Source organism: Bubalus bubalis, chromosome 22, assembly GCF_019923935.1.
Source record: "Bubalus bubalis isolate 160015118507 breed Murrah chromosome 22, NDDB_SH_1, whole genome shotgun sequence".
Taxonomy (NCBI): domain Eukaryota; kingdom Metazoa; phylum Chordata; class Mammalia; order Artiodactyla; family Bovidae; genus Bubalus; species Bubalus bubalis.
Window position 1 is genome coordinate 20,195,209 of NC_059178.1, and position 13,160 is coordinate 20,208,368.

The following is a 13,160-nucleotide window of genomic DNA, read 5'->3' on the forward strand; positions in this document are numbered from 1 at the left end:
CTGTACACGAAGGAGGTTAGATACGTGACTCTTTCAAATTCTTTACTTCCAAAAATATCTTATCAGAAATCCCAAAGGTTCATGAACATCAGAAAAGAAATTCCCACTCATTAAATCATGTCCCTCTACAGAAGAGTATTTTTGGTGTCAGTTCTAGAAAGTCTTGTAGGTCTTCATAGAATCATTTAACTTCAGCTTCTTCAGCATTAGAGGTTGGGGCATAGACTTGTTACTGTGATGTTGAATGGTTTGCCTTGGAAATTAACCAAAATCACTGTCACTTTTGAGATTGCAGTCAAGAACTGCATTTTGGACTCTCTTGTTGACTATAAGGGCTGCTCCATTCTTTCTCAGGGATTCTTGCCCATGGTAGTAGATACAGTGGTCATCTGAATTAAATTATCCCATTCCCGTCCATTTTAGTTCACTGATTCCTAAAATGTTGATGTTCACTCTTGCCATATCCTGTTTGACTCATTTGAAAAGACCCTGATGCTGGGAAAGATCGAGGGCAGGAGAAGAAGGGGGAGACAGAGGACGAGATGGTTGGATGGCATCACTAACTCAATGGACGTGAGTTTGAGCAAACTCTGGAAGGCAGCGAAGGAAGGGAAGGCCGGCATGCTGCAGTTCATAGGGTGGCAAAGAGTTGGACACAACTTAGCTATTGAACAACAACAACAAAAGAATGATCTAAATTTCCAATGTTGCCACTAGGACTACATGAGTGAGTGAAACAAATTTTTTCAAGAGTGAGTGAAAAAAAAAATCAAGATTAAAAAAATAGGGGACAGGGACTTCCTTGATGGTCCAGCAGTTAAGACTTTGGGTTTCCAGTCCAAGGGGTACAGGTTTAATCCTTAGTTGGGGAACTAAGATTCCACATTGCCATGCAGTGCGGCCAAAAAAAAAAGGTGGGGGGAAGTAGGACAGCTGGACTTCCCATCTACATCAGAGGAAATGATATTATAATTTCACACCCGTTCCATCAACAAGGACATGGGCACAACAGGTATTAGGGCTTTTCAGAAAGGGTAGAGTTAATGTTTCTGATTTACAAGCAGGTGCCACTCGAACACACACTTTCGTCACCCCTCATCTTTTTTCATAAATAAGAAAATCAGAAGCTATGAATAGCCGACTATTTCTAACGCTTTTGGAACACATGATCACTTTAATTCTGCAATGAGTGTCTCAAGTTTTTCGTGCAGGGCACCAGAAAACTGGCCCACCTTTTCTTCTTTTCTATAAAACTGAAAGGTTGGAATGCAATCGACCTTGCACTCTCTCACCAGTTCCTCGCACTCGTCGGCATCCACTTCCAGAACACCACATCCTCGTGTTTCAGGGACAGGGCCTGGAAGAGGGACTTGATGGTCTTGCAGGGCCAGCACCACGTGGCTGAGAAGTCCACGGCCACCAGCTGCTCCCCAGCTTCCTTTAGCGCCACCTCGAAGTCATCTTTGCTCAGGATCACCTTCACCAGGTTGTCATCCAGGAGCTCTGTGTCTTCCTCTGACTGCAGGCTATTGCCTTCTGCGGGCCAGACTGTGTGCTCTAAGGACCTGGTGGTCTCACCCGCCTTGAGTAGAATGGTTTCGGTTGAGGACTTGGGGGTCTCACCCTCCTTGGGCAGAATGGTTTTGGTTGAGGACTTGGGAGTCTGACCTTCCTTGGGCAGAATGGTTTCGGCTGAGGACTTGGGGGTCTTGCTCTCCTTGGGCAGAATGGTTTTGGTTGAGGACTTGGGAGTCTGACCTTCCTTGGGCAGAATGGTTTCGGCTGAGGACTTGGGGGTCTCGCTCTCCTTGGGCATAATGGTTTCGGCTGAGGACTTGGGGGTCTCACCCTCCTTGGGCAGAATGGTTTTGGCTGAGGACTTGGGGGTCTCACCCTCCTTGGGCAGAATGGTTTTGGTTGAGGACTTGGGAGTCTGACCTTCCTTGGGCAGAATGGTTTCGGCTGAGGACTTGGGGATCTCACCCGCCTTGGGCAGAATGGTTTCCGCTGAGGACTTGGGGGTCTCACCCTTCTTGAGCAGGATGGTTTTGGCTGAGGACTTTGGGGTGTCACCCTGCTTGGACAGAATGGCTTTGGTTGTGAACTTGTGGGTTTTACTCTTCTTGGGCAAACTGAATTTTGCTGGAAAATTGGGGGTATTGTCCTGCTTGGGTGAGATGTTTTTTTCTGAAGAAGTGGGGATGTCCACCTGCTTGTGCCGGGTAGTTTTGAGTGGGAACTTGGGGGAGTCAGCCTGCGGTGATGAAATGATTTTGCCTGGGAAACTGGGGGAGTCAGTCTGCTTGGGTGGGAGGATTTGGTTTGGGGAGTTAGGGGAGTCAGCCTGTTTGGGTAAGATGATATTGGCTGGGAATTTGGGGGAGTCAGTCTGCCGTGATGGATTGATCTTGGCTGGGAAATTGGGGGAGTCAGCCGGCCATGATGGAATGACTTTGGCTGGGGTGTTGAAAATGTCACCCTCTTTTGTCGAGATGGTTTTTTCTGAGAATTTGGAGGCATAAGACTGATTGGGCAGAATGGTTTGGACTGGGGAGATGGGGGCATCAGCCTCCTTGGGCAAAATGGTTTTGGCTGAGGGCTTAGGGGTGTCGCCCTGCTTGGGCAAGGTGGTTTTTTCCGAAGAATTGGGGGTGTTGGCCTGCTTGTGCAGGGTGGTTTTACTGGGGGGATTGAGAATGTCACCCTCTTTTGGCGGGATGGTTTTTTCTGGGAAATTGGGAATGTCACCCTGCTTTGGTGAAATGGTTTGGATTGAGGAACTGGGGGTGGCAGCCTGCTTGGGCAAAATGTTCTTCTGGGGGGAATCGAGAATTTCCCTCTCTTTTGATAGGATGGTCTTTTCTGGGAAACTGGGAGTGTCAGCCTGCTCGGATGGGAGGGCTTTTGCTGTGGAATTGAGAAAGTCCCCCTGCTTAGGCAGGACAACCTGGGCTGGAGAGCTGGGGGTGTCACTGCTTTGCTCAGGTGGGAGTGTGTGCACAGCCTGCAGGGCTTCGGATGCCCCCACATGTGTCCGTTGAACATTGCTGACCTCGTGGACAAAGGCCTCCAGGGGGTGTGCTGGGACCTGGAGAGTCACATGGCTGGACATAACCTGTAATAATGGGCTTTCTGAAGAAAAAGATAAAAAAAATAAAAATATCAGAGACGAAATAAAAGCATTCTGATCATCTACTCCAAGGAAGATGGACAGGAGTCCTTCTTAGAGCGCGTGAAGGTAGTCTTCTAACTGATACATTTATTTGCATACTCATATTCCACACAAGACCAAGCAGCATGTGATTACACGTAATCTTCACCTAGGTTTTTCCCCCCTTTAACTACAAACTTCTCTGCTTAGCTTGACACTGCAGCTGACCCCCCTAAGCACACAGGTCCCCAAAGCAGCTCCCTTCCCTCCTCCTGACCTTTATCCTCACCGTCATTTGTTTCTCCTTGGTTGTCTGACCTCATTTCCGGTTCCTCCAGGACCCCAGCTTCATCACTTTCCATTTCCAGTTCCTGGTCTCTACCCACCCCTACTTCAAGGTGCCTCATGGCACCAGCAAGGCCATCCTCTTTGACCGTCTCCAACCAAACATCATATGTCAAGTAACAACCTGTACTGGGGTAGAGCCTACAGCCAGCCTGCCCTCTCTGTTTTCACAAGTGTCCCATTTGAGAGTTTCACGACATTCTGGGTTTTGGGGCTGCTCTGTGTGTGGGGCCATGCCATGCCTGAAGTGAATTCACAGGCATTATTTCCTACAACAAACCACTGAGGTAAGTCCCATTGTGATCTCCACCTTACAAGTGAGAAAACTCAGCCTTAGAGAAGTTATGGGACCAAGTCAAGGTCCCAGAGCTCATCTGTGGGGCAGGTTCCCAGCCCACACTCCTGATACTGGGCTGGGCTGCCTGCCGAGTGCCCCATCCAGGGGGGTGACTTGAAACCATCTTTCCTACCCCCTTCCTCCAGGTCCTCCCCAGCCACAGCCTTCTCTTTATGACTCGGCCACCACAACCATCTACTAAGGTCTCCTCTGTGATCTCCTCGAACTGTGGTGCTGGAGAAGACTCTTTAGAGTCCCTGGGACAGCAAGGAGATCAAAATAGTCAATCTAAAAGGAAAACAACCCTGAATAGTCATTGGAAGGACAGATGCTAAAGCTGAAGCTCCAATACTTAGGCCACCTGATGCAAAGAGCCAACTCATTGGGAAAGACTCTGATGCTTGGAAAGATTGAAGGCAGAAGGAGAAGGGGGGCAACAGAGGATAAGATGGTTGGATGGCATCACTCATTCAATGGACATGACTTTGAGTAAACTCCAGGAGATACTGAAGGACAGGGAAGCCTGGTGTGCTGCAGTTGGGGTCGAAAAGAGTCGGACACAACTGAATGACTAAATAGCAACAACAAGGTCTCCTCTCAACTACATCACCCTCTTCTGCAAAGTCCTACCTGCTAATCAGATGTCCAGTTTGGATATTGGGAAGGGAGATTACGACATGGAGGAGTTCTCTAACTGAGAAGAGGCAGTAGTGATGCTTCCCCATCCATGTGACAGAGAATCCTGGCCTCCCCTCTCCAGGCAGAAGCCTCAGCAAGGACCCAGGTTGGATGAGTTCAGAAGAGAGCTGGAAGCGAAGGAGCATCTGCCTCCCACACCACCTGGAAGGCTAGGAAATGCCACAGCCATGTGGGCTCCATGTGCCCATGGCAGTAGGGGTGATGGGCAGATTGCTGGGCCAGGGAGGTCCTCTCATCCCAAGTGGGGCTGTGATGTTCTAAGACTTGAGCTTCTCTTCGAACCAGGAGAAGCTCAAGAAGAACAAAGAGGCCACAGTGCAGGGGGATTTGCAGTGAGAGGCAAGGACCAGGGGCACAGGCTTGACCAGTGGGTGGCAGCACGGGCCCCAACCCCAGACAGCCTCCTCCTTCCTTAACAGTTCCCAGTTCCAGGACCAGGCCAGACCAACCACCTCACCTGGGAACCAGCAGGAAGCAGGGAGCTCAGGAACAGCAAGTCCATACAGCCCTGTGAACCCACAACCAGCCAGAGTTCGCACAGCCCTGTATACCCACATATTACGGAGAAAGGGCAGGGATGGGAAGACAGAGCTGTCACCAGAGTAAAACCATGTTCCTTAGGCTGAAATCCCCCAGGAGCATGGTGTCCACAATTAATCAATATATTAATATGTAATTAATCATTAATAATACCACACCGCATATTTGAACGTAGCTAAGAGAGTAGATCTTAAAAGTTCTCATCACAAGAAAAAGAAATTTTAACTATGTGTGGTGACGGATGTTAATTAGACTTACATGGTGATCATTTCACAAGATACACAAATATAGAATCATTATGTTGTACATTTGAAACTAATATGTGTTAATTATATCTCCATTTTAAAAGTTTTTTAAAAATCTTAATTGAAAAAGGAAAAAATAACAGAAGCTGACATTTGGCTCCTCCTTTCTTCCTAGTCTGGGCTTCCCTGGTGGCTCTGTGGTAAAGAATCCGCCCGCCAATGCAGAAGATGTGGGCTACATCCAAGGAGTCACAAAAGAGTCAGACACAATTTAGTGACTAAACAACAATAGCTCTTCCTAGTCTATGGTTTTACGTGACTTACTAACTTCTTGGGCCTCAGTTTCCTCATTTGTAGCATGGATGCAATCGTGGTATCTGCCTGATACAGGGATTGTGAAAACAGAAGGTCATGTGATATAAAACGCCTGGTGCAGCAGCCGGGGCAAAGCAGGTCACTATACTCGAGTGTCTTGTTTATGAGCATCGGCTCTGTGCCAGGACTGAAAGAGGTGTTCTCTGTCGAGTGAAACCCGTGCAGCCCACTCAGGAGACCCCTAGGGTGTCAGAGACTGTGTACACATGGCCCTGCGGGTTGCCCAGAGCCCCCACGGACAGTTCTTCATGAATATGGTGGATATCATACCTTGTGTGACACCTTGGGGGCAGGGGTTTTGGGAACTCAGAATCTTGCTTGGGTTTTCTGACAGCAATCTGGTGCATCTATCACAGAGCCTACAGCAGAGCCAAGCATCATCGATGAGCAAACGGCAGGATTTCTGCAACGGGACGTGCAGACATTGTCCCTCTCCTTGGTGGGATGAATAACTACAAAGAACATCACATCCGCTCAGCTCTGATTTCACAGCCAGAGGAGTCTGTATCAAACTTCAGAAAAAGTCCCTTCTGAGGCTTTTGCGATTCCAGAATTGTGGGTAAGGGTGCACTTGAATTACACTCTGCATCTTATATATGAGGAAACTGAAGCTTAGAGACATTGGTCTTCCAACCCCTCCACCCATTGCCAGCAATTGACTTAAAAAAGTACAATTATTCAACCCAACGTTATAGTAAGAAAAAGACAAACTTGATAAAACTTAAAATATTTATTAGTATGAATCAGTGTGCGTTAAACCAAAAATAACAGATACAACTGGACAACGTGGAAGGCAGTGCTTTACTACAGAATACAAGGTGGACAGGTAGGTCCTAAGGTCTGCAGCGGCGTCTTCTATACGTGAGAACTGGGTCCAGCCCAGACAGAGGCCCCTAATGAAAACACGAGGGAGGGGGCAGTGTACACAGTCAGGTGCTGACACTGGATCTCTGGGTCTGGTTTTAGTAACGAAGGTTAAACCAGAACCTAATGGGACTGAATGTGGCTCAGAGCCCTTTCTTTCGCTCGTTATTCAAGTTGTGATCAGCGTCACAGAGTACAGAGACTCAGGGCCCTGAGGGGAGCCTATTGGGCCATCACAGGTCACGTTCCTCAACCTCAGGGGACACACCTCTGTCACCTGAGCTCCCCTGGGTCCTCCATGGGGTCCAGCCCTTTGCTTGGCTAAAGGCTGGCTTCAGCTCTCCAGATTTCTCTGGTCTGCAAGCAAGTCCCCCGACACACTGCTCCCCATTATAAAGACGGCAGCTCAATTACAAGCATGCAGTGTTGGCACAATTCCACTGCCACCTGGGGGAAGTCCCATGGGGAGACAATCCCCCTGAGAGCCCATGCCCGATTTCCATGATTGAGTCATGAGCCACACTCAGCCAGGGGAATGGATCACATGTCGCTGTAACAAATCTGAAGTTGTATTTACACACGTGTGCATGCGTACCACATGGGAGAGGAAGGAAAACAGAAGAGCACATTTGGGGGAACTGGGTGAAGGACGCTGCTGAACAACTTGGAACAACAGTAATGTCCAGGCCTTTACATCACATCACACGGTTATGGTTCAGAGATTAGAAGAGTCAGAAAGTAATCTCAAGGCAAAATAATGGAAGATAAGCAAGGCTCCTTGTGGACAAGGCTCGAGCCTCCATCTTCAGAAAAGACCCCAGGTTCCTGCGAATGTCTATGTGCCCGAGGGCCATCTTCTCTTTCCACAACTGCTCCAAGGAGTGACTACAAGCACGCGGCCGGCCAATGCCTTGAAAAGTTAAGGCTGCACAGAAAGGCAAACGAGTGGCTCTCAACCACGTGGGCTTCTGAAACTAAGCCATAGGCTCACGGGTGGATAGCCTGATCTGCATGGTTAAGACCAGCTCTTTTATGCAAGATGGGAGCGCTGAACAGCCAGCCCAAAGCTGCAAACTCCTCCGGGCCATGCACCTCCTTAGCTAGGGAACTTTGTCTAGAGACAAGCTCTGGTCCTTAGGGACTGCCAGATGATGAAAAATTCCAAAATAAGCCTGCATGCCACCTGGAATGAGGTCACTTGAATGTGCAACCCACATTTTTTTAAACTTTGTTAAGAGGCAAGATAATGGCTCAGCCTTCAAGCAGAATCACGGAGCCCATAATGTTGACAAGGTGCACAAAATCCTTAAAACCCTGCAAAGTGTACCAAGGTGTCCAAGTTCCAATTTGCCAACAGTTTTAGGGGAACCCGTCTGGAGTTTAAGCTCTTGAACCAAAAATAAGTGTTTTCAGCTTCCATGTCCTAAGATTGTCAAATGATTCTGGCAAGCTGAGTAAAGTGGTAAGAGCACCAAATTGACAACATATTCTCAAGTTAAAAAAAACCTAAGTCTGAGATTTCAAACTGTTTTCTTCATTGCAGCCCATGTGAAGAAGTGTGAATGGGGCCCTGATCTCTCAAGGACTCTCACTTTTTTTGACAGCAGACTCAGTATCCCCAACCATCAAGGGCTGGTGGGACCAGCATGGCAGGGCTCAAGAATGGCTCAAACCAAGTTACAGAAAGTTTGAGGTCTTTCATCGGCCCATGATCTCTTTCTTGATTTTTACGCTGTAGGTCTTCAGTGAATGTTTGTTGAGCCTTGAAGGTACCAACTGGCCCTGTTACCACACTACCTGGTCAGCCACATCTCACCCCACAAAAGGCACCAATCTGAATCTCCTCCAAGGTTCACTTCCCATCCTGAGCCTTCCTAGGAAAACAACCGCTTCTCAACCCCAGGTTTTTATGAAAATTACAAAGAAAACAGGCTGTGAACTTTCAATAGGGACAGTTTTCTTCCTTTCCTCTCCACTGGATTCAGACATCTTTAATTCACTGGGATTCCCAGGTGGCTCAGTGGTAAAGGATCCACCTGCCAATGCAGGAGACATAAGAGACGCCGGTTCGATCCCTGGGTCAGGAAGATCCCCTGGAGGACGAAATGGCAACCCACTCCAGTATTCTTGCCTGAAGAATCCCAAGGATGGAGGAGCCTGGTGGGCTACTGTCCATGGGGTCACAAAGAGTCAGATATGACTGAGCACAAAACAATTCATTGAGCTGACAGGGAGTCTGAAAAGGGAAGGTTCATTGGAGCCTGTTCCCAGCTAACAGGCATTCCAGGGGTAGACTTGTGTTCAACCTTAATACCCACCCCACCAAAGCTTGGCCCTTTCCTCAAGACCCTCTGATTTCGTAGTTTTGGGCGGGGCAGGGAGGAGGGGCAAGCAGAGGGGCAGGCGTCTAGAATCTTACTGTGCCAGTACTTCTGGCTGGCTTTCCTGTAATCAGTTATTCATTGATATTGTTTAATATGAGAAGTTTGCCCTACAATTTACATTCAAACATCATCCAGGTAATTTGTTCCTGGGATATGGCACTACGTCACACTCTTTTAGTAAAATAACACTCTGTGAGAAACTTCCCTAAGAGAGTGGGGATTTATTACCCTGCAGGTCATGCAAACCAGGTGGTCTCTGGAATAACATTTATATCCTGCATTTGTCACTGCTTACACGGTAATGACTCCAAATGATTTCCAACACCAGGCCTCCAACTCCCAGTGCAACATGAAATACTGTAGTCGGGTTCGGTTGGTTTATATGACCAAGGCTTAGAAAAACATTCATGGAATAAAAGTCAGAGATGTAGACAACAGTTCCTAATACATCTTTCTCCACTTTCATAACAAGCTCGAGTTCTACCGTAGATGGTCCAATTACACCTCACTGAAAGGAAAATTAAGGGAACCTTTTGGCAAAGGTTGGTGGAGTAACCAAGGCAACAGCACTGAAGAAGCTCCTGACATTTGATTAGAAACACAGGAAATCAGAGTGGAACACCACTTTAGAACCTCACACACACAAGCCAGTAAGACTTTTGTACAAATTTAAGAATATTTTAAGGCTTTTAACAAAAAAACTCAGCTATACTTAATACCTAAAATCCGTTCCCTCTGAGTGAATTTCACACACCAAAGGCCATTCTGTGGCAGGGTGGTGGGTTTTCCCAGAGTTTCCCAGAATCCTTTTCCAGGGACACTTCCTGCCCTGTTCTCTGCGGGGCTCTCCTCCCTCTGAGCCAGGGGCCAGACTACCGAGGAGGGAGGCCCTGAGGAAGTGCCCAGGGAGGGAGCTCCGGCCTCTTCAAGTACAGGGGACCCTGCCCCGGGTCAGCAGCACCGCCGGCCGACCTGCGAGGTTGGCTTCACCAGTTTGATGGATCCACTGTTTCCGTTTTCATGGGGGTCCAGGGGTGGAATCTGGCGACCTGCAAGGAAGGGAGGCCAAGGGTGAGTTCTTGTTCCCAGCTGACCCCCTGTGCAGATGGGGGCCTGCTCCCGCTCCCCGATGTCATGTGTACAACCTGCAGGCTGCAACCAGGTGGAGGGGCTACCTCTCCCAGTGTTCTCCCACCATGCCACCCCCAGCCTGGGCTGTGTGACGTCAAACATAGAAAGTAAAGGAAAGGTAAAACCAGCTTTCTGCGTCCGCCTTCTCCACACAGGCATCAGCACACTGCTCGCTCCCAGCCTTCCCCCATCCGCCCACTAGAACGACTGCCTCTCAGTTTCAACAGCAACAGTGAGGCCTCAGCTTCTTAAAATAGACCTGGCTGGGGAACTGCGATGGTCCCAGCAACACTGCGTTTTAACACTGGGTTTCCATCCCTCATCCTGCCAACGCACTCAGAGAGTTAACAGGAAAGCCTCTAGAGACATTCTTCACAGGAAACAGTATCTTAATGCCATAAACAAGCAGAGCAAAATGTTAGTTGCTCAGTCATGTCTGACTGCTTGTGACCCCATGGACTGTAGCCTACCAGGCTCCTCTGTCCATGGGATTCTCCAGGCAAGAATACTGGAGTGGGTTGCCATTCCCTTCTCCAGGGTATCTTCCTGACCTAGGGATCGAACTTGAGTCTCCTGCATTGGCAGGCGGATTCTTTACTGCTGAGCCACCAGGGAAGTACTGCAATACTCTTATGATTTCTTAAGTCATAAAACTGTGGTGCTGGAGAAGATTTTTGAAAGTCCCTTGGACAGCAAGGAGACAAAACAAGTCAACTCTAAAGGAAATCAACCCTGAACATTCATTGGAAGGACTGATGCTGAAGCTTCAATACTTTGGTCACTTGAGCTGACTCATTGAAAAAGACCCTAATGCTGGAAAAGATTGAAGGCAGGAGGAGAAGGGGGTGGCAGTGGATGATATGGTTGGATGGCATTACCAATTCAATGGACATGAGTCTGAGGAAACTCCAGAAGATAGTGAAGGAAGGGAAGCCTGGTGTGCTGCAGTCTATGGGGTTGGAAAGAGTCAGACTTGACTTAGCGACTGAACAACAACAATGAGGCAGCCTCTTAAAAAGAGCAGGAAGCCACCAGCGCTGTGGAAACACACTGAGAACTCAGATCCTGTGGTCTAAGTTACCTGGAACTTACTGAAAGCTTAAACATATTTACACAAAAGAAGAGTTCCAGAAAATGCCATAGCATTCGGTACCAAGGTGATAACCTTGGAACACTGTTGAATCAGTACTAATTACATGGGCACAGAATAGGGCAAACACACACACACATCTGAAAAGGCTCTGGGCATCCAAGCATGTCTGTGCTGTTACAAAATGTCCTCTGAGAGCACAGGCACAGTCTCCAAACAGGTCCTCTGGAGGATAAATCCCACAGCAGGGTGTTTATTTTAATAAGGTTTGTATTGTGCAAGATTTTGCTCAGGAAAAGTTAAAAGACTTTTTTTTTTGAGTTCTGTCTTCCTGAAAGTTGACAGCTCAGAGAAAAAGCAGGTTTTGTAAATGATTCCTCAAGAACAAAGTTATGGGAGAAAACTGATTCCAAGCCTGTAAACTGTATATTGTGGTGGCTCTGGACTGGGGCTGTGACGCTTTTATACACAACAAAAATAAAACAGCACACTCAGCGGCAGCTGTCCTGGGGATGGCCGCTTCCTGCACAGGCCTGGCATCGTCTTCCTGCCAAGCTGCTGTCTGGGTACTTCCCTCTCTCACCCTGGCCCCAGGATCTACCAGGCTCCACTTTGGTTGGATGGGTGGTAGAGGGGCTGGGACCTGCCTGTCACTTTCATTTCTCAATTCTGATTTTCTGAATTATCCAGAGAAGTAGACTGACTATGCTTACCAGCTTCCCTGGTGGCTCAGATGGTAAAGAATCTGCCTGTAAGAAAGAATCAGCAGACCCGGGTTCAATCCCTGGGTCAGGAAGATCCCCAGAGAAGGGAATGGCAACCCACTCCAGTATATTCTTGCTTAGAGAATCCCATGGACAGAGGAGCCTGGTGGGCTACAGTCCATGGGGTCACAAACAGTCGGACACGACTGAGTGACTAACACACTAACAGACTGACTGTGACTACTAGGACTCGGCAGCATTTGCTCTTAATCACGATCTCCCAGTCTCTCTATTTGGGGCGGAGGGGTCCTCTCTGACCCACTGCAGAGCTCACGATCAGGTGGCCCCACCCCAGGAGTACAGAATGGGGCTGGCGCCACACTGGTGACACCTGCGGTCACCCTCTGAACTGTCCTTTTGCTGCTGTCAAGAAGACAACGTTGGGATTGCGAGATAACCTGGAACATCAGCATCTAGACCTAGGAAGGCGCTAACGCTCTGTGCAGGATGAGCACAGCGTAGGATTCAGGAAGTGGAATCAGCCAGGATGCTGGCAGGAAATCCTGGTCGGGGATAATGAGAGTGCCACGGAGAGAAGTAGAAAATAGGGAGGGAAGGAGGACTGCAGGAAGTTACCTGGCAGACGTGACAACTGATCGGAGGCGGGAAGATGAGAGAGAGAGGAAGAAAACTGAAGTTCAAGTCCAGGAGCCGTGGGAACAATGGTGCCCCAGCAAAGAAGGAAGTAAGGGGCGAGATCACCATTGACCTTGAATCCAAAACACCAAACATCTTCAACACGGAGGGGCTTACGTTCCTTTAAAATCATTAGGCTTCCTCGCTATTCAAAGGTACCATTTCCCTTTTTAAAAAAATTAATAGACTATATTTGGGGGGAGGGGCAGTTTTAGGTTTACAGAAAAAATCAGGCATGAAGTTCAAAGAGTTTTCATATACTCCTCCTCTTCATCCCCAATGTCCTCTAACACCTGTCATGCGTGGGGACCATTTATTACAACTGATGAGCCACTGCTGATCATTAAGTGAAGAAATAAGAAAACAACTCAAGGGACTTCCCTGGTGGTCCAGTGGTTAAGAATCCGCCAGCAAACACAGGGGGACACAGGTTCGAGCCCTGGTCCAGGAAGAGCCCACATGCTGCAGACCAACTAATCCCACAAGCCAAGACTTCAGTAGAAGCCCACATGCTGCAACTGCGGAAGCCAGTGCTCCACAGCAAGAGAAACCACCGCAATGAGAAGCCAGAGCACTGAAACGAAAAGTAGCCCCCGAAT

The 13,160-nt window shown here is 48.3% G+C and overlaps 2 protein-coding genes across 2 annotated transcripts in view; both read right to left on the reverse strand.

Moving 5' to 3' along the window:
* Positions 1–501: 501 nt before the first annotated feature.
* TXNDC2 (thioredoxin domain containing 2) lies at positions 502–3,357 on the reverse strand. Its single transcript, XM_006080942.4, is given in 2 exon segments — positions 502–1,324; positions 1,327–3,357. Coding segments are annotated over 2 exon segments (1,941 nt in total). The 5' UTR covers positions 3,113–3,357; the 3' UTR covers positions 502–1,169.
* A 3,050-nt stretch (positions 3,358–6,407) lies between these two features.
* Positions 6,408–13,160, reverse strand: part of RAB31 (RAB31, member RAS oncogene family) — a gene marked incomplete in the record, with an annotated part of 63,884 nt that continues 57,131 nt past the window's right edge. Inside the window, 1 exon segment of the mRNA XM_045164092.1 lies at positions 6,408–9,989. Within this exon segment, the coding sequence (XP_045020027.1) occupies positions 9,892–9,989 (98 nt within the window).